The 19,558-nt window shown below is 43.0% G+C and overlaps 1 protein-coding gene across 3 annotated transcripts in view; it reads left to right on the top strand.

Moving 5' to 3' along the window:
• ttc28 (tetratricopeptide repeat domain 28) overlaps window positions 1–18,647 on the top strand; it is a 222,596-nt gene extending 203,949 nt beyond the window's left edge. For 2 of the 3 annotated variants that reach the window (XM_011479363.3, XM_011479365.3), the window contains 14 exons: window positions 1–219; window positions 1,654–1,813; window positions 6,403–6,543; window positions 10,935–11,079; window positions 11,229–11,408; window positions 11,497–12,035; window positions 12,216–12,463; window positions 12,552–12,676; window positions 12,757–12,988; window positions 13,481–13,557; window positions 14,143–14,166; window positions 15,839–15,968; window positions 16,105–16,212; window positions 16,305–18,647. In XM_011479363.3, the coding sequence (XP_011477665.1) occupies window positions 1–219; window positions 1,654–1,813; window positions 6,403–6,543; window positions 10,935–11,079; window positions 11,229–11,408; window positions 11,497–12,035; window positions 12,216–12,463; window positions 12,552–12,676; window positions 12,757–12,988; window positions 13,481–13,557; window positions 14,143–14,166; window positions 15,839–15,968; window positions 16,105–16,212; window positions 16,305–17,911 (3,935 nt within the window). In that variant the 3' untranslated portion in view covers window positions 17,912–18,647. The remainder of the gene's footprint in view (window positions 220–1,653; window positions 1,814–6,402; window positions 6,544–10,934; window positions 11,080–11,228; window positions 11,409–11,496; window positions 12,036–12,215; window positions 12,464–12,551; window positions 12,677–12,756; window positions 12,989–13,480; window positions 13,558–14,142; window positions 14,167–15,838; window positions 15,969–16,104; window positions 16,213–16,304) is intronic. The other variant, XM_011479364.3, reaches the window with a different exon arrangement.
• Window positions 18,648–19,558: the final 911 nt, after the last annotated feature.

Genomic DNA, 19,558 nt, shown 5'->3' with positions numbered 1-19,558 from the left:
GACACCACGACGAGGCCCTGGCAGTGGCAGAGCGAGGCCGCACTCGAGCCTTTGCCGACCTCCTGGTGGAGAGGCAGACAGGCCAGCAGGACTCAGACCCTTACACGCCAGTAACGGTGGAGCACATCCTGGACACTGTCAGCAGTCAGAGGGCGTTGGTGCTTTACTTCTCCATGGCTGCAGGCTACCTGTACAGCTGGTTGCTGGCTCCGGGAGCAGGTGAGGTCTTCAGTCTGATAGTGAGAAATCCTATCTTTTAGAACATTTTACATGTTTTTATGGCAGTATGTCATATGAATAGGAAAAAAATGATAAAACAGCTTATTGGGCTTACGGTAAACAGCTTGGTGCATTAGCGCACACACACACACAGACACACACACACACACGCTTGTTTGTTCAAATCAAAGAAGATAAAAGGTCGACAAGCTGGTGCCTTGTTTTTTGGTAATCACGGGGTCCAAAGCCCAGCCCTGACACCAAGTGGCAGAGCCACCTGCCACTCCACAGCTTGGATTTGCCTCCTGCTTCTCGTTTCAGCCCAGAATGCATCTGCCTGTGAACCATGCTAATTGAGAGTGACACAGTTGTGGCACTGCCAAACGAGGTACATCCTCCCACATGTCAAGAGGAAAACACTTTGCTCTGACACCACTCTGATGTTCTTCTCACATTACTTATCTCTTCATTTTTCCTATACTTCCCTCTTTCTTGCATTGTCTCAGTGTTCAGCTACATTCACATCACCCTAAGCAACGTGCGTTCAAGTGACCACTTAAATGAAAAGTCTATGTAAACGTGTGTAAATGCTTTTACATTTTGCACCAAGCCTCTTTCAGCTGTAGATGGTGGTCATGTGCTACTAAACAGAAAATCCCTCCCCGCTTGTCCAGTGTAAACACCGTGGACTAAACGCACCTTCAAGAAGGTCTTTAATTTTTTTCACCTTTTGACACAATGTTCTAAAGAGAGGAAATGAGAGGCAGGGCTCCTGTCCTCCTTTACTTTGGGGGCTCACCGCCTCCCGGGCAACCAGATGATCTTGACACCCCCCGAGCCAGCACCACTTCCAAAAGCAGCACTATCACTGAGGGGACTGGCGTAGACCTTCAAAGCTTTGAATATTGCCTCTGGCAAAGAAGGAGCACCTTGCTCACTGATCGCCTGCCTGCTACTTCCCAGCTTTCCCTGGCATCCAGATGGCACATAAATATGGCCAACTCTGTGGAGTGTAACCAATAAGAAGATCTACAGGAACACCATGATTACTTTATTTGTAGCACAAACAAATATATGCATTCAGTGGGAAAATGTGCACTGACACAGCGTAGACATGCACACTTACCCAGCTCCTACCCTATCCTCAAGTGAGCCCTTCCCCAGGCAGCAGATGGCACAGACAGCCTACTTTTATCTTTTGTTGAATGTTGTTTGTTTTATTCATTTGGCTCCACAGATGCACTGCTACAAATGGTCTGATTCACAGCACTCAGTTAAAAAGATCCAATATTTCCTCATTGTGAACCAATTCTAAAAGCCTATTAGGAAAAAGCTATGCTCAAAAATTAGATTGCATTTATTATTGCATACACCATTTAACCTTATTTACACATAACATCCCCAATCATCTGTTTCTTTCTTTAACCCCTACAGGCATCCTGAAGTTTCATGAAGTTTATTTAGGTGAGGGCGTCTCAGAAGGAGGGTCAGATTTCCAGGACGGAGGTGGGAGTGGAGTGGTCGGTGGCTCCTCGCTGGAGCAGCACATTGCCAGCGCCCGGGAGGCTCTAGGTGTTGAGTCTTACTACAGCAGGTGAGACATGGACACATGTACCTGTTGGTTTTGAGCCGACCAAAAGAAAAGCCATCCTTTCTGCTCCTTATTCATGCAACAAAATGTTTTTATTACGTTTTCTTTTTTTTTTTTTTGGAAATGATAGATACATTTAGGGCAGTGGTCCCCAACCTTTTTGTCACCGCGGACCGGTACAACGCAAGGCACGTTTACCGCGGACCCGTGTGTGTGTTTAATTTTAGCGGGGTGTATCACGTGATGTTTGGTGTCGTGACTTTGACGTGCGTTTAGTGTGACGGATGTAACAGAGAGAATCCGGTCACTTTTCAAAATAAAACGTTTTTTTCGTTAAAAAAACCCAATAAAATGGAAATTATTTTTTCTTTCTGTGCGTCCTGGTGCCAAAATTTCCCCGGTGGTTGGGGACCACTGATTTAGGGAAAGGAAAAGAGCTCTTATAGCCATTGTGTTGATAAATTTACATTATTTTTAATTTAAAAAAAATGTAGTATACTTCATCTGTATTTCAAATGCAATTTTCTGATACCCTGCAAATGAGAGAAATAAACACATTTGCAGACTTCAGCTGCAGCTATTTTGTTTATTTCTGGGTTTTCTTCTGTTAATACTTAAAATAAACCAAAAAAAAAAATGCCTCATATGCCCCTTTTTAGAGTATCTATTTATCATCTTCAAGCAAAAGTAGTTCACAGAGCAGAGAAAGGCAAAAAGAGGTTTCATGGAAACTGAAAATAAATGCTGTAGAGTACATACAACTTAACCTGCTCCTCTGTAGCCTTTGGTAACCAGTCTCTAGTTAAAAGTGAGCGCTTCTATCAAGAGTTAACAGAGGATCTATTTTGTTATTTGTCTGTGTAAAGAGCATTAGTTTGCCCTCTTGCACTCTACTTCCTCCACCATTTCCTCCCCCGAGTGGAAACAAATGAAATGGAATCATGGTTATGTGGTTCACTAGAGTGGTTGATCCCACTCAATAAGCAAAGAGAATTGAAGAAAGAGACACAGAACAAAGAAAACAGTTCCTGCAGCGGAAAGGACAGAGACTTTAGGAAGAAGTTAAAGAAGAAAAATTCAAAGAGAATGCTTTATGAATGGTTCACTAAGATCTTGAAGGAAGTAGCCAGCAGGACTCTGTGGAAAGTGACAGGAGATGCAGCTTGAAGTTTCAGAAGTATAAATCACCTGCTGACATCCGCAGTTCTGCCGTCTCTCTTGTTGCTGTTTGATCCATGGTACCCAGCTGCTCTGCCCAGTCCCAGTCTTTGTCACCCCAGTAGCCCAGCCCTCTTGCCACATCATCAGCTCATTTACTACTCCAGTGGGAAGTTGCACACACACACCACTGCGCCTGGATGGGCACAATATGGCACCACTTACCAGCCCATTCACTATCTGGAGATCAGACAAAGGCAGGTGGCATCTGAAGTGAGTGGAAACAAAATGAATGGGATAGAAAAAAATGAAGGGAGGACATGTGTGACAGGAAAGATAATAAACAAGATATTTCATTCTCACGTTTGTCCATAAAAATATCTATATACAGTCAGGACCATAAATATTTGGACAGAGACGCATTCTCTCTATTTTTGTTTCTTTACATTACCACAGTGAATTTTAAAGAAAACAACTCAGATGCCATTGAAGTGCAGACTTTCAGCTCTTCTTCCATGGGTTGAACAAAAAGATTGCATAATAATGTGAAAAACTAAAGCATTTTTTAAACAATCCCTTCATTTCATGGGCTGGTAAGTAATTGGACTGTTGACTTCCATGCTATTGCATGGGCAGGTATGGGCAATTCCCTTGTTATGTCATTATGAGTGAAGCAGATAAAAGGCCTGGAGTTGATTAGAAGACTCGTGCTTTTGCTGTGAACAGACAACATGCGGTCAAAGGAGCTCTCCATGCAGGTGAAAGGAGCCATCATTAAGCTGAGAAAACAGAAAAAAATAATAATAATAATGGATTGGATTTATCTGCGCTTTTCATGACACTCAAAGCGCTAACAGTGTGTCCATTATTCATTCACTCCTCATTCATACTTGGTGATGGTAAGCTATGGTTGTAGCCACAGCTGCCCTGGGGCAGACTGACAGAGGCGTGGCTGCCAGTTCGCGCCTACGGCCCCTCTGACCATCACCGGGAACATTCATGCACATTCACACACCAGTGGAGCCACACTGGAGGCAAGGAGGGTGAAGTGTCTTGCCCAAGGACACAACGACATTTTGGCTGGTGGGAGCGGGGATCGAACCGCCAACCCTTCGGTCATTGGACGACCCGCTCAACCACCTGAGCCACTGTCGCCCCCATGCCAGTAATTGCTACAGTATTAGGAGTGGCAAAATCAACAGTGTGGTACATCCTGAGAAAGAAAGAAAGAAAGAAAGAAAGAAAGGAAGGAAAGGAAGGAAGGAAGGAAGGAAGGAAGGAAGGAAGGAAGGAAGGAAGGAAGGAAGGAAGGAAGGAAGGAAGGAAGGAAGGAAGCACTGGTGAACTCAGCAACGCAAAAAGACCTGGACGTCCACGGAAGACAACAGTGGTGGATGATGGTAGAATCATTTCTATGGTGAAGAAGAACCCGTTCACAACAGCCAACCAAGTGAACAACACTCTCCAGGAGGTTGGCGTATCAATATCCAAGTCTACCATAAAAAGAAGACTGCATGAAAGTAGATACAGAGGGTACACTGCAAGATGCAAGCCACTCATAAGCCTCAAGAATAGGAAGGCTAGATTGGACTTTTTTTAAAAGCATCTAAAAAAGCCAGCACAGTTCTGGAAAAACATTCTTTGGACAGATGAAACCAAAATCAACCTCTACCAGAATGATGGCAAGAGAAAAGTCTGGAAAAGGCGTGGAGAAGCTCGTGATCCAAAGCACACTGCATCATCAGTAAAACTCTGTGGAGGCAGTGTGATGGGCTGGGCGTGCATGGCTGCTAGTGGCACTGGGACACTAGTGTTTATTGATGACGTGACACAGGACAGAAGCAGCCCAGAGAATTCTGAGGTGTTCAGAGACATACTGTCTGTGCAGATCCAGGTGAATGCAGCCAAACTGATTGGGCGGCATTTCATAATAAAGATGGACAACGACCCAAAACATAGAGCCAAAGCAACTCAGGAGTTTATTAAAGCAAAGAAGTGGAATATTCTTGAATGGCCAAGTCAGTCACATGATCTTAACCCAATTGAACATGCATTTCACTTTTTGAAGACTAAACTTCAGACAGAAAGGCCCACAAACAAACAGCAACTGAAAGCTGCTGCAGTAAAGGCCTGGCAGAGCATTCAGAAGGAGAAAACCCAGCATCTGGTGATGTCCATGAGTTCAAGACTTCAGGCTGTCATTGCCAACAAAGGGTTTTCAACCAAATATTAAAAATGACCATTTTTTCCCCCACTTATTTCATTTGTCCAATTACTTACGAGCCCATGAAACGAATTGACTGTGTTTAAAAAATGTTTTAGTTTTTCACATTTTTATGCAATCTTTTTGTTCAACCCATGGGATAAAAGCTGAAAGTCTGCACTTCAATGGCATCTGAGTTTTTTTATTTAAAATTCCCTGTGTTAATGTACAGAAACAAAATTAGAAAAAATGTGTCCCTGTCTAAATATTTATGGTCCTGACTGTATGAATGTGATTTTAAAAAATTCGTTTTTACTTTGACTGTATATGAGAACTGGACTGAGTGATCTGTCCCCCCTCCCATTTCAAACAGGAAGTACGTACTGGTTCCAAAAAGCTGAAATCCCATAGATTTAGCTCAAGAAATAAGATGCGATTACTCAGTCACTTTTTTTAATATTTTCTTTGTTGGGCAAGTTATTTAAGTTATAAAATGGCAGATGCCTCAGTAAAAATATGTGGTTGCTATAGAAATGTTGAGTCAGTCTGACAATATCAGGTTCCAACATGGTGATGTCCCTATTGTAAAAATAATCGGCAACTAAACTGACTTCATTTCATTGGAGCTGAAAGAAAGTTATTTTCTATAGGTGATGTTACACTCACCCACTCCAGTTCTCTTATACAGTCGATGTTTTTTTAATCTAACATTTTGTGTCAACGTTTAACCTTTTCATCTTGTATCCAATGATCATCGTACTGTTCAGGGTTTAGGACGTTGTACTGAAGGAAGTAATAGTGACAGATTCAGCGGCGGGTTTGCGTTTTCAGCCGTCTGCTGCCAGACGAAGCAGCAGACTCTGCAGGAGTTAACTTGAAAGTGTTGCACAAGAGATAAGGTTGAAGCACAAACGCATGGGGAAGAGTGGTGGCGAGTGTACGGGGTGAGAGTGGTTAACTCCCCCCCGACTGGATCAGCATTACCAGCATTTTTAATGAAAGGATTTAACTGTGCTTATCATCTGAATGTGGGCCTGGGAAATTAGGCCAAGTGTGTGGGTAGAACTGTGTGTATTTCTGGCTGATCACAAGTGTCAGAGTTGATTATCCACAGAGAAACAATGTAAAGTCTCCTGCATTGTGTTCTGTGCTCAAGTGCCTTCTGTTTGCCAGTATTTTTGCGGTTATGGATGTCTCTTACGCCATCTCTTTCTGCCCCCCCACTCCACAGAGGATGTTCAAACAGCGAGACGGAGAGCGAGGCTGGAGATTTGTTGGACCAACAATTCGAGGAGCTCAACAACAAGCTTAACTCGGTCACCGATCCAACGGGCTTCCTGCGCATGGTGTCAAGAAATAACCTGTTCAACAGGTAGGAGATTGTTGCGCAGCATCTTCTCCTTCCTGCCGTCACACCGTCAGGCTGTCCTAATTGCCAAATGCTACTCAGACCCACTTCTGCACAAAAAAAAAAGATTAAAAATATCTGCTTGAGTAAGGAGATTGGTGGGGTATTGTGGCTCATCTGTGAAAGGACTCTTTCCTGCATTGTTTCGCCAGCGCAGAGGCAGCAAGTGAATCCTCCTTATTAAATAGACTGAGCAAAGCCAAGCTGCTAAAACCCTTATCAACTCTCCTCTGGTGGAGCCTTGTGTGTGGATGTGTTGATGTGTGCATGCGCACACTGAACTAGATCTATGTCTTTTCTGCAAACAGGCAAAGTAAGGTTTGCTCTGTCTGTGTTTGCCGTGCAGATTTATGATATTTCAGCGAGTCTGTCAGAGGCTTCTTCTGACTTTTGTTTATTGACTTTTGTGAAGGATTTGGGCACACTGCTCCTGCTGGTACTGTGTGCCAGTTTGAAGTGCTGGGGTCAAATCTTCCCGCCCTTGTCCACAGTTGAGCTGCTCTTTGATGAGGGGGTAATTCCAGCTTTAATTGAGTCTCTGTACTTATTAAGCCCCTTTAATGGGCTGCCGGTAATAATCCCCCCCATTTTTTTTTTTTTGTTCTCAAAAGGAAAATCCTCTGAAATATAAAGCTGCAAATGCTTAGGAGCCTGTCATTCCCATCACATTGCTAAAGCCTGAGAAAACGTCATTTTAGTATGAACACATCAAGGGAGATTGATGTCAGATACTCAAGACATTTTGGAGCTCTGTCACTTCCAATAATTATCTTCTACTTGCTAAAATGTTGAGATCACTGCAGTTTGGGCTAAAACATATATATAACATTTAAGTTGGAATGGCTTCAAGAAAAATCAACAAAGAATGAAAAGACCTGTTAGTTGTCCTGGTTTAAGCACAAATCTCCCCAGAGGGGTTTGAAAGGATTAATATGCGGAGGTGATGATGAAAGTCTTAGTACGCATAATCCTATTAGAGTGCAGAAAATAAGTCTTGGTGTTCAATAAATCCATGAAGAATTGTAGATCTTGATTAAGATGGAAACAAAGACGCCTGTTAAACAGGAGTTCTGCCCTGAAAGAGCCAAGGAGATTTCAAGTTAAGCAAAATCTTCCAGCCAGTTCTTCATCCTCACATCCTGCAAGACATCATGATTGATTTGCTTTCCTTTGTTTACCCCACAGATCAAACTTGCGGACCGCTTTTCAGCTATATACTAATCTAAACGGCACAGCCGCCTCGCCTGTCTGTGTTTTCTGCTTGTTTCTATACTTGACTCTCACCTTGTCTTTTCCCTTTCCTCCTCTTCCATTTCTCCTGTCAAGCTAACAAACGGTTGTTTTGCTTTCCCATTGAGGCTCATGCCAAGTCCTGTAGGAGAGACAGTGTTGGGAGGCTGGAGGGAAGTCTGTAGCCTGGGGCTACCAGAAGGGCAAGAAAGATGTCTGTTGGCTGGGTTTGGGAGCAAAAAAAAAAAACTTTGTCTGCATGAGCAGATGGAGACCACTGACAAGTTCAGGCATGAAAACGGACCCCTTGGGGCCGGGCAAAACTCTTGTAACCCCAGGGCCTGCATTACCACAGTTTTCAGTATGCTGAGGATCAGCCTGGTGTCATTTTTCTCCCACATGCCAACAATCGTACATTCATCAATGATACACAGAACAGATCCTCCATTAGCTAGAGCTGTTGATTCAAAATGCTTGTATAGTTAAGCCATAGCTCCTTCTCTTATTTTACTACAATGCTGCCATCTAGCGGTGCTACGTGACACTACACCTAAAAAAAATCAGTTAAGAATCAGTTATTTTCACATGACAGTTATTTAATTACTTAGACCTCAGAGGAAGCAATTAAGTCGTTCTAGGGGTGTTCAAGTTCCGACATTTAGAGTTTTATTTAAATGAAAAACAAATGAAAACGTGTCAAACTGTAATGGCCTATTAAACCTACATGTAAGTGCAACAAACTCAGCCCAGAAATACCACAGGGGCAGGCAACAACCCTTTAATCTATGTATTTTAGTTTTCCCTCATGCTCCCTTTTAAAAGGGTTGTATCTGCTTTGAGATTAGGATGAGATTGAGAGGATTTGAGATTAAATGGAAACATTTTATAAAAGAAATAAAGTATTTAAATATTTTGAATGCACTATTATGCATGTAGAAACTTAAATAACATACGATTAGCTTAATAGTCAAAGGATTGCATGAAGGCTTTGTCAACTGTGGGGCTTCATTGACAGTTTTTAATACTAGTTTTTTTAAATAAAACCGTTGCTTCTCGAATTTCAAGCTATCATTTCAAGTGTATATATTTAATACTAATAAATAAATTATTAGAGGATTAGAAATGGTTGATGATGTATCTGAAAAGTAGACATCTGTAAGATAATATATAACTGGAACCACAAATGCTTTTTTTCAACCCAAAGCATATCAATAATTCAATTCAATTCAATTCAATTCAATTTTATTTGTATAGCCCAAAATCACGACAACAGTCGTCTCGATGGGCTTCGAAGTAAAACATGAAATCAAAAGGATCACGAATACAAAGAGTTCAATAGAAAAATACTAAAATGAACTAACAAACTGACTAAGCTATACTGGCATCCCTGCCCTTAGACCCCCCTTCGCGGTAAGGAAAAACTCCCAAAAAAACCGGATTCCGGAAAAAACGAAGAAACCTCAGGGGTGCCCACATGAAGGAGGGATCCTCCCCCAGGACGGACAGGCGATTTACCAGAAATCTTAGAGAAGAATTAACTTATCTAAATCTACAACTACATATATAAAAGTCCAGCAGACGAGCTTCATCCAGCCGTGGTTGTGGGGACAGTCAAAGGCGCGAGTCGAGCCGGAGACAGGAACCACAGCCAGGTGTAGGAGCAGGAGCAGAGACGAGGTACTCGGTCAGGTACAGAGCAGAGACGAGCCAGAGATGAGCCAGAGGCAGGATCCACAGCCAGGTGTAGGAGCAGGAGCAAAGGCGAGGTAAACGGTCAGGAACTGGAGCACGGATGAGCCAACTGGAGTCTGGAAGCACTCCCACTCCCCAGGAGGGGAGAGGAAAAGAGGGACAATACATGAATCGCACTGCACCAAACAGAGGCATGGAGAACTAAATGATAAATTATGATCAAGAATAGAGGAGAGGAAGGGTAGAAGTAAAAAAGGAAAGAGGACAGAACCCCAGTGCACCATAGTTACCCCAGCTTCAACTTCTAGCAGCCTTTTAAAAGAAATAGTTATTATTAAGTTTAATTTAAACAAACTAACATTAAGTTAAATAATCTCTGAATACTAGCTAGTCTGACAATAAGCCTGTCCAAAGAGGAATGTTTTCAGTCTAGCTTTGAATGTAGAAACTGAGTCGGCCTCTCTTACATGAGCTGGGAGTTTATTCCATAAGACAGGGGCTTGGTGGCTAAACGCTCTACCTCCAACCGTACTTTTACTAATTCTAGGAACCACAAGCAGTCCTGCATTTTGCGAGCGAAGTGTTCTGATTGGTTGGTAAGGGACTATGAGGTCCTTAATATAGGACGGGGCCATTCCATGTAAGGCCTTATAGGTTAACAGGAGGATCTTGAACTTAATTCTAGAATCAACTGGGAGCCAATGGAGCGAAACTAACACAGGAGTGATGTGATCTCTTCTGCTGGTTCCAGCTAACAATCTAGCAGCTGCGTTCTGAACAAGCTGGAGACTTCTTAAGGAACTCTTAGGACACGCTGCTAACAAGGAGTTACAGTAATCCAGCCTCGACGTAACAAATGCATGGATGAGTTTTTCAGCATCACTCTTAGAAAGTATATTTCTGATCTTAGCAATATTTCGCAGGTGAAAAAAGGCAGTTCTACATGCCTGAGATATGTGAGCCTTAAATGATAAATCCTGGTCAAGTAAAACCCCAAGGTTTCTAACTGTGGAATTAGGGGCTATACTTATGCCATCCAGGGAGACTATCTGAGCAGACAGAGCATCTCTGAGGTTTTTAGGACCAAGTATAATGACCTCAGTTTTTTCTGGGTTCAAGAGGAGGTAATTAATTGTCATCCAATCTTAATAATCCTTAATAATAAAGTTAAGAATTTTTAAGCAGGCTTCATAATTGATGCATTTTGGCAAGTAATTCCCTTACAGAAAGAAACCAAAATAATTAAACTTAGCAACAAATTTTTGTGAAAATCTTTGGAAGTTGGTTAATCGCATTAATATGCAATATAAGAAGGAATTAGTTTTGCCCTCTTTAGTTATAGTTTTTTCCTGTTTGAAGCTCTAAAACAAAGCATTATTTCATGATATAGTCATGAATGAAAATGAGCGTTTTTGTGTGTTTTGCCTGTGCAGGAGCTGCCAGAGTATGACCAGCCTGTTCAGTAACACCATGTCTCCAGCCAAAGATGGTAGCTCTTCGCTGCCCCGTCGCTCTAGCAACCTCGGAAAACCTCCACTCCGGGCACTTTATGATCTACTTATTGCACCCATGGAAGGGGTAAGGGTAACCCTTGAGCGTATTATTGTCCAACTAGATGTAGAGCTGTTTTTAAAGAGACATTTCACATCAAAACATGTATCTAAAGCATTATTTGCCCCTTTTCCTGAGGAGCTTCATATTGTCACGACTGTGCTTGTGTTTGACAGGGCCTGATGCACTCAAGCGGGCCTGTTGGCAGACATAGACAGCTGGTGATGGTGCTGGAGGGAGAACTTTACCTCATCCCGTTTGCCTTGCTCAAAGGAAGCTCCTCAAATGAATATCTGTACGAGCGTTTCAGCCTCATCGCTGTGCCCTCTATCCATGGCCTTGGATCCAGTGCGAAGGTGTCATGTTTTATTTGTGTTAGACTAAGTAATAACATTCTCCGACAGCAGAAACTTTGTGCTTAAATGCAAACTGGGTTGCTCTCAGGCATATTCCCGGCGTCCTGGACCAGCTCCATGTGGTGGGATCTCAATGGCAGCAGTGGTGGGCAACCCCAAACTGCCCTCACCCGTGATGGACCGCTGGCTCTGGGGGCCTATGCCCTCCGCAGAGGAGGAAGCTCTGATGGTTGCCGAGCTGCTGGGATGCCAACCCCTGGCTGGTTCTTCTGCCACTAAGGAGAGAGTGATGAGTGCCCTCACACAGGCTGAGTGTGCCCATTTTGCCACCCACATTTCCTGGAAACTGGCAGCCCTGGTGCTCACCCCAAACTCTGAGGTGGGGCCTGGAGGAGCAAATGCCAGCGTGGGGACAATGGGTCGGGGTGCAGGCGGAAGGAGAGGCAGCAACAGTCGAAGCAGGAAGGGCTCCATAAGCAGCGGTTACACCATCCCAGAGTCCTTCCACATGCAGGACGACAGCAGTGATGTGGAGAGCATCTGTGACAGCCCTCCACTGCAGGAGTTCCTGCTCACAGCTGCAGATATATTGGACCTCAGGTTACCAGTCAAGCTGGTGGTGCTTGGGTAGGTGGAAAAAATAAAGCAGTTTGCACTTGCATCAACCTTTATTGTAATGTTTTAGTTAAAACTTCTAACAAACAAAACAAAAAAAACTTTATTTACACAAGTAAAGCAGGAATTGGATCACAACTAGGAGCATCTTGGTTTCACATGCTCGTCTCTGATGTGTGACCCGCTTTGCAGGTCGTACCAGGAGTCCAGCAGCAAGGTCACGGCGGATGGTGTGGTTGGACTGACCAGAGCCTTCCTGGCTGCTGGTGCTCAGTGCGTCCTGGTGTCTTTGTGGCCCGTCCCTGTCGCAGCCTCCAAAGTATTTGTCCATGCTTTCTACTCTGCCTTGCTCAATGGAACCAAGGCTAGTGCCGCACTGGCAGATGCCATGAAAACTGTCCAGAGCAGCAAGCAGTACTCACATCCGTCCAATTGGGCAGGTAGTGGATTTTTATGCACTTTTTAGTTCCTTCTTCATCATCACAGGAGAGGAGAGGATTTTGTAACCAAAAATTGTCTTCTTTGCAGGTTACATGCTGATTGGTAATGACGTGAAGCTTAACAGCCCATCTTCTCTGATTGGCCAAGCTTTGGCTGAAATTTTACAATACCCAGATCGAGCTCGAGATGCTTTGAGAGTTTTACTCCATCTGGTGAGACAAACACACAACTACTGCACTGAATGTCACTACAAAAAGAGAAGAAAGCTCACCCACTTTTGTTTTCCTTGCAGGTGGAAAAGTCTCTACAGCGGATCCAAAATGGCCAGCGAAATTCCATGTATACATCGCAGCAGAGTGTGGAGAACAAAGTAGGGGGCGTCCCCGGGTGGCAGGCCCTGCTAACGGCTGTGGGTTTCCGGCTGGACTCTGTAGGCACTGGGATGCCAGCTGCAGTCTTTTTTCCCACTGCGGACCCAGGGGACAGACTCCAGCAGTGCAGCAATACTTTACAGTCACTACTAGGTTTGTTTCAATTGAATTTGTGCAAAGTTGGTTATTTTTTAGGCATATTTTCTTCAGTGTTATGTGCAATGGTTAAATATTCTTTTTTTGTTTTGTTTACCTATTTGTAAAGATATTTTAGGTACTTTATTATTGTTTTTTAGTTCTGAGTGGAGATTTTGTTTTCTTTTGTAGACCAAGTTGAGTCAAATGACACTGATTTTTGAGTAAGGTTTTTAGAAAAAGCAAAGAATGTGTTCAGATTTCACTTGACCTCTTGACTTGTTCATGCGGTTTGATTGCCACACTAGAAAATGACTTTATCACTAATCAGTCGCTCATTGACAGATCTTGTCTTTCACACATTGGGAGCTGTGAAGTGCCCAAAGCTCCTGCACTTTGTATCATTTCCTGTCACTTCAAGTTTCCCCCTTTTGCTGCAGTTTATTTCGGAGGTATAAATAAAGTGTCGGGCATGAGTAACAAAGAACCTCTTTTGATCTCATCCCTCAGGTCTGCCGCCGCCAGCTCTCCAGGCTATGTGCAAACTCATCACGGCTTCAGAGGCAGGAGAGCAGCTCATCAACCGGGTAGGCCCCTGCAGCTTTGAGAAAATGCTGCTGGATTTTTTTTCTTTTTTTTTTCTGGGCTAATGCAATGGAGAAGAAATAGCTCTTTGGATCAAATAGTTTTTACCCATTCTATTACAAAGTGCAAAGAACTATGGAGGCAAGCTCGCTCCCTTTCCCTAAAACCTTTACTTGCCTTGAAGCATACATTTCTGGAGGAGAATATCAAGGACACGTCATTACCTAACCTCTTTGCCTCATTGGGACTCCCACTAGTGCAGACGGGAATTACTGTGCATTTCAATCAGCAGGATTGAAGCATAACTAGCAGTACTTAGAGATTTTGCCACAATAAAAGCCCTGTTCTCTTCCATCCACAATGATGCCAGTGTAATGATCTAACCCTGTAGGGGTTTATTCCTGTTCATGGATAACATGTGGCAAAGAGGCTGAGTCTAATCTTTTGTATGCAAACCTTAAATTTTGAAAACTATGTTACCTATTGCTGTTATGCTTCTCACTGATGTCAAATCTTTGCGTACAGCATGTGCGTATGCAGCTCAAAGCTTCTTTCTTTCTCTCCTGTGTCTGACATGCGGTCTGAAGGCGGTTAAAAACATGGTGGCGATGGTAAGTATTTGTCCACCAGCCACTTGTGTGTTCCTTAAATTATTCAAGTGTCACCTTCGTGACTATTTTGCTTTATCTGAATGTTTTCAAGTGTTCGTGGGTCCAAGTATTACTTGTTTGTCGTATAGTTTTGTTTTCCATATCTACTTAAAGTTTCTTATATTCCTTTAAGACCCACTGCAACTATCTTATTTTAAAAGCGTTCACAGTGGTCTTTTAATGATTTTTTTTTTTGGAAAAATAAAAAAAAAATCCTGTTATTTCCTAGTATATAGTTTCTGCAGAGCAGCAGTAGTTTATTAGAACTTGGATAACATGGGGCAACTTGCCTCTAAGTTGTGGGTGGGACCGTTGGCACAAAGCAACCCTTCCCTCCCTTTCCCTACAGGTTGCTGAGAGCTCTTTGTCTACATGCTCTCTTGTTAGCTTGCAGCCCCTCACTACCCCAAACTAACATTAGCGGTGCAACAATAATGGCAACCAATATTGGAGCTATCCAGATGTACAATTTTGAGCCAGATTTGAGCTTGGTCGAGGAAATCAAAGAAGTATTTGGATTTTTTGTCTGGATGCATCAGAATGGAGCAGAGCCAGGAGCTTGTGACCCTTCCAGCGTATTTTCTACGTTACAAATACAATTTTTTTTTAAACTGTATTTTTCCATCTGCTTTTAATTTTTCTTAACATTTGTCCTTAATCATCAGAAAAATGGCACAAGAACATGTGAAAAACACTAAAAAACACAATTTTCATTGGCATTTTAAACAAAATTAAGAAGAAATTTAAGGTTTTTGAATGAGTGAAGATGAAAGGAAAGGTTCAAAGTGACTGAGAAATTGCTGTATTGCAAAGCCAACTTGATCACAAATGTGAGAGCAGCATGACACAAACGAACAAAGGTGTTCCTGTTCCAATCTTAATAATCCTTAAATGAAACAGCTGAGTGTGCGCTCATGCCACGTGTACATGCCCCCAAACACCCACCCCCTGAGCTTGGACTCATGCAAGTGTTGCAGAAGCTTCATTTCAGAGGCCTTTTTTGTCAAAGCGGAACATGTCCAAGCTTTTTGCAAAGGCGGACAGATTTTGTGAAGTGAAATTGTTTGAGGGCCAATCAACTGGCCTGGATTCTTTGGAACCTCAAAATGAAATTAAATCCAAGTTAACTATTTAAATGAAAAACATGTTTTGCAAGGGGGGCACTTAGAGTGTAAATAAATCTGACTATATTTTTTTTCAAAATACCATAAAAGTTATATTTAAAGACAAGAAATAAAATAAAGAAATAATCTGTGAACAAGAAAATAACACATAGTTGTCTACAAACAAATCTGTTCTACCCATTTGGTCCTTAAGTCCTCAAGCCTCTGAAGGTCAAGTAGGTAAAGGGTGTTGCCTCAGGTTTACAGTCGCTTATACATAATTTAGCCAATCACAATCAAGACATCGTCCACAGGTCTTAGAAAGTGCTGGAGGCAGCATATTATTGATTTTATGACAGTAGCCTGCAGGCCAGTAAAAATTAGAACGTGAGTTGCCTTTGGCCATCGGGCAGACTTTGGCCATGCAGGCTGCATTAAGTAATGTATATTCTTTAGAGCATTGTTTTAAGCAAACTCAAAATAATAAGGATTGCTCAGCTTATTAACGTCCTGTCCTTTTGCTTCTTCAGCTTCATCAGGTGCTTGTCCAACTCCAAACAGGAGAGAAAGAGCAGGACTTTTCTGTGCTGCCCATCCAAGTGTCCATCAGTGTACAGTTATGGAGACTACCGGGATGCCACGAATTCCTGGCTGCTCTTGGTACGTTAAAAATCACCACAGCAATGTCTGTTCCAACAATCTCTTTCTAATCATTGATTAGCAACAATAAAAAATGTAATGGAAAAAAAAAAGACATAGAATTTCGGTAGAAGGTAAAGCTATTTGCTGTGTGCAGGATTTGATTTATGTGAGGTGGGCCAAGAAGAAGTGGTGCTGAAGACTGGCAAAATGGCCAATCGCCGCACCTTGCACTTTGCTCTTCAGTCCCTTTTGGCGCTGTTTGGTAAATATGTTTATAATCCTATCATTGTCCTTGTTCTTGTTTCATGCTGCCACTTGACTTCATCAAATCTTAAACATTTATCCTGATTTCAGACTCCACAGAACTGCCGAAGCGTCTAAGCCTGGATAGCTCATCTTCCCTTGAGTCCTTAGCTTCTGCACAGTCTGTGTCCAACCCTTTGCCCATGGCATACTCAAGCCTGCCATTCTCTCCTCCTTGCCTGGACAATCAAGCATCAGATGCCATATCTGTCTATAGCCTCAGCTCTGTGGCGTCCTCCATGAGCTTTGCCTCCAAGTCAGATTGTGATTTTCTTAGTCATCGGCAGCGCGGCGGGGCCACAGCACACTATTCTCTCCACAAACACCCTCATGTTCCACGTAGTCATTCATCCCCTCATGGTGCAGCTGCTGCTGGGGCAGGGGCCCGAGGGGACGAAGAGGAGTATGAAGGCTTTTCCATTATCAGCAGCGAGCCGCTTGGAACACATTGTGACTCTCTGCCTTTGCCGCCAGGACACAGCCAGCGGCACCACAGAGGAGGAAGGGGGCTTGGGGGTTCCAGCACAGGGGCCGGAAGAGGCTACTCTGTGTCCGTCTCATCAAGGGGCAGTGTCAGTACCCCAACGTCCCCCATTAAGCCGGCGTTGGTGCCTAGCCCAAACTCACCATTTCAGAAGGTGGGTAAGGTGAGCAGCTCAGATACGGGTGAGTCGGACCAGTCCAGCACAGAGACAGACAGCACAGTCAAGTCTCAGGAAGAAAAACCAGCCCCCCTCAATCCTCAGGAGCTGGCCCAGAAAATCCTGGAAGAGACTCACAGCCACTTGCGTGCAGTAGGTAGTCTTCAGAGGCTAGGCGCTGATGGTGGTACAGCTGCTGCAAACTCAACGAGGAGCAGCGCATTTCGCTCTTCTGAAACTAGCGCATTCAGCCGTCCCAGCAGCAGTGCTAGTGGCCGAGCTCAGTCTTCCCCAAGACCCAAGCCTCCCTCCCGTTCTTCCTCCCTGCAGAAGATAAGCTCCGGTTACAACAGCCCTGCTGTCTCGGAATCGTCCCAAAAGGACGACAGTCATACATCACCAACTTTAGACAGCATTGCACAGTTCAAATTGAAGTACCCGAGTTCTCCATACAGTGGCCACATCTCTCGCTCCCCCAGTAATGTATCTCCTAGTTCTGGTCACCAGTCTCCTGCTGGAAGTGCTCCTTCTCCTGCTCTGTCCTACTCATCCACGGGCTCTTCCTGTTCTGCATCTGTCGACGCTCCGGATTTGGACCGACTAAGAAGAGGTGTCATTGATGAAAAAGTTCAAGCTATCCACAATCTTAAAACATTTTGGGCAAATGCTGCAGCTCAACAACAGCATCTCGGTCCCGTCAAAGCTGTTCACAACACTTCTGGATCTCTTGCTTCTGCCAGTAAAGATGTTTTGAGCCTTCTGAACCTGTCCCCACGCCGCTGCTCCCCCAACGACTGCCAGGACAACCTGGAACTGCGGGAGTTGGGACTGTCGTCACTGGATAGGGGTAGCAAGAACTCTTCCAATGGGAACCACTGCCCCAACTCCAGAAAACTAACCTCGTCCCCCACTGTTTCCACAAGCAGCAGCCCCGGGGCTCGTTCCATCCGACTACCAGCAGGAAACGGATACAAATTCCTGTCACCTGGAAGATTTTTTCCTTCATCGAAATGCTGAAACATTTGAACAGTCCAGTAATTTTGGCTGTGAATCACACTCTTGTGTGTTGGAGAGGAAAGTCAATCTTTGAGGACTACCATTGGTCCGCCAAATGACAGACTTTTTTGTTGTTTGTTTGGGGTGTGTGTTACTGTGGAGGCACATGAATGCATAAGAGACTATCCCGTCTTTGTGCCCATAACACTGTAAATGGCAATGAGGATTATTCAACGACCTGATACTGTGTTTGTGCGTAACTGTGTGTCAGGTAGATGTAAATGCCGTTTTTTTCTCCTCCCCAGAACGTTGCTGTTTGTGAAGGCCAAAATACAAATAGCTAAGACTGATTTCCTCCACTCTACATTTGTTTTCATTTTAACTTGTTATTGTTATTATTGCTTTTATTGTTGTTAATATTATAATTATTATGGTTTTGTAAATTAATTTTTGTTTCACACAGTATTAAGTGATTTTATATTATTATAAAGTGAACCGACCTGTACCATGTAAAGATTGATGGATTTGGGGGGAGGGGGAGAGATTTAATATTTTTTACTGAAATCAAAAAGGGCATTTTGCCTGATTTCTTTGTGAGCTGAGTGTCTGCTCTGAAGCATGGATTCTCTTGCTATTACGTGTTAAGTACCATGTATGACTTTTTAGCCCATGAATTTTGAGATTAAACACCAAACAGATTCACAACAACCATCTGTCATTTATCAGTAAACTGTTTAAATAAAAAAAAATAATCCTGTTTCCTGTCTTGTTTCATATTTTTGGGAATAGATAGACGTGTCGATATTTTTTAGTATCGTAAAATGTTTTGTTAAAATGCAATTATTTAATTTTGTTAATGTTTAATTGTAAGCAGCACAAAAAATGTTCTGTTTTCAGATTTTTAAAAGTTTCAGTAGGGAGCATTTATTTCTTGATTTTCTGGAAATGTTGCAAATTATGTTCCCTGGTAATATGAGGCACTCTAACACTCTGAAGTCAAGCTGTGACAGTTCTGGCACAATGTGGTGGAGCTTTTTTATTTATTTAACCTTTATTTAACCAGTTCTCATCGAGACATTTTCAATGGAGCCCTGGACTAGAATCAGCAAATATACAACGAATGTTAAACAATTAAAACAAGTTACAATGCTGGTGGAATTACATTTAACTCTTGTGCTATCCCGGGCACTTTAACATTGTGAGTTGGGTCATCTAGACCCACAAGACAGTGTGCTGAAACTTTTACATCTCCACCTTTATCATAGGGATAACACGGCAATGGTCATCTTGACCCCTTAGGATAGCACAAGGGATAAATTAATTAATTAAAATATGTAAAATTTCAAGAAACCGTTTCAAGTGGTAATCTAGATTTAAAAGCATTCATTGAGACAAGTTCTCTAACTCCTTTTGCAGCATATTCCATGAGGACGGAGCAGAGCAGGCAAAAGCCATTTTCTCAAGCTCAGTGTGGACAGAAGGAACAGAAAGCAACAGATGGTCATTAGAACGCAAAGCATGGGGTTTAACGTAGTTCTGTGTGATTAGGTTACAAATGTAAGCAGGCCGAAGTCCAAATATAGCTTTGTAAATAAAACAATACCAGAGAGTTAACCGCCTGGTGGACAGATAAGGCCATTAAGGAATAGCTAACAGTGATGGGTCAAA

This window comes from Oryzias latipes, chromosome 9 (genome assembly GCF_002234675.1).
Source record: "Oryzias latipes chromosome 9, ASM223467v1".
In the NCBI taxonomy this organism is placed as follows: domain Eukaryota; kingdom Metazoa; phylum Chordata; class Actinopteri; order Beloniformes; family Adrianichthyidae; genus Oryzias; species Oryzias latipes.
The sequence above is the reverse complement of the archived record's forward strand: the minus strand, read 5'-3'. Positions and strand labels throughout refer to the sequence as shown.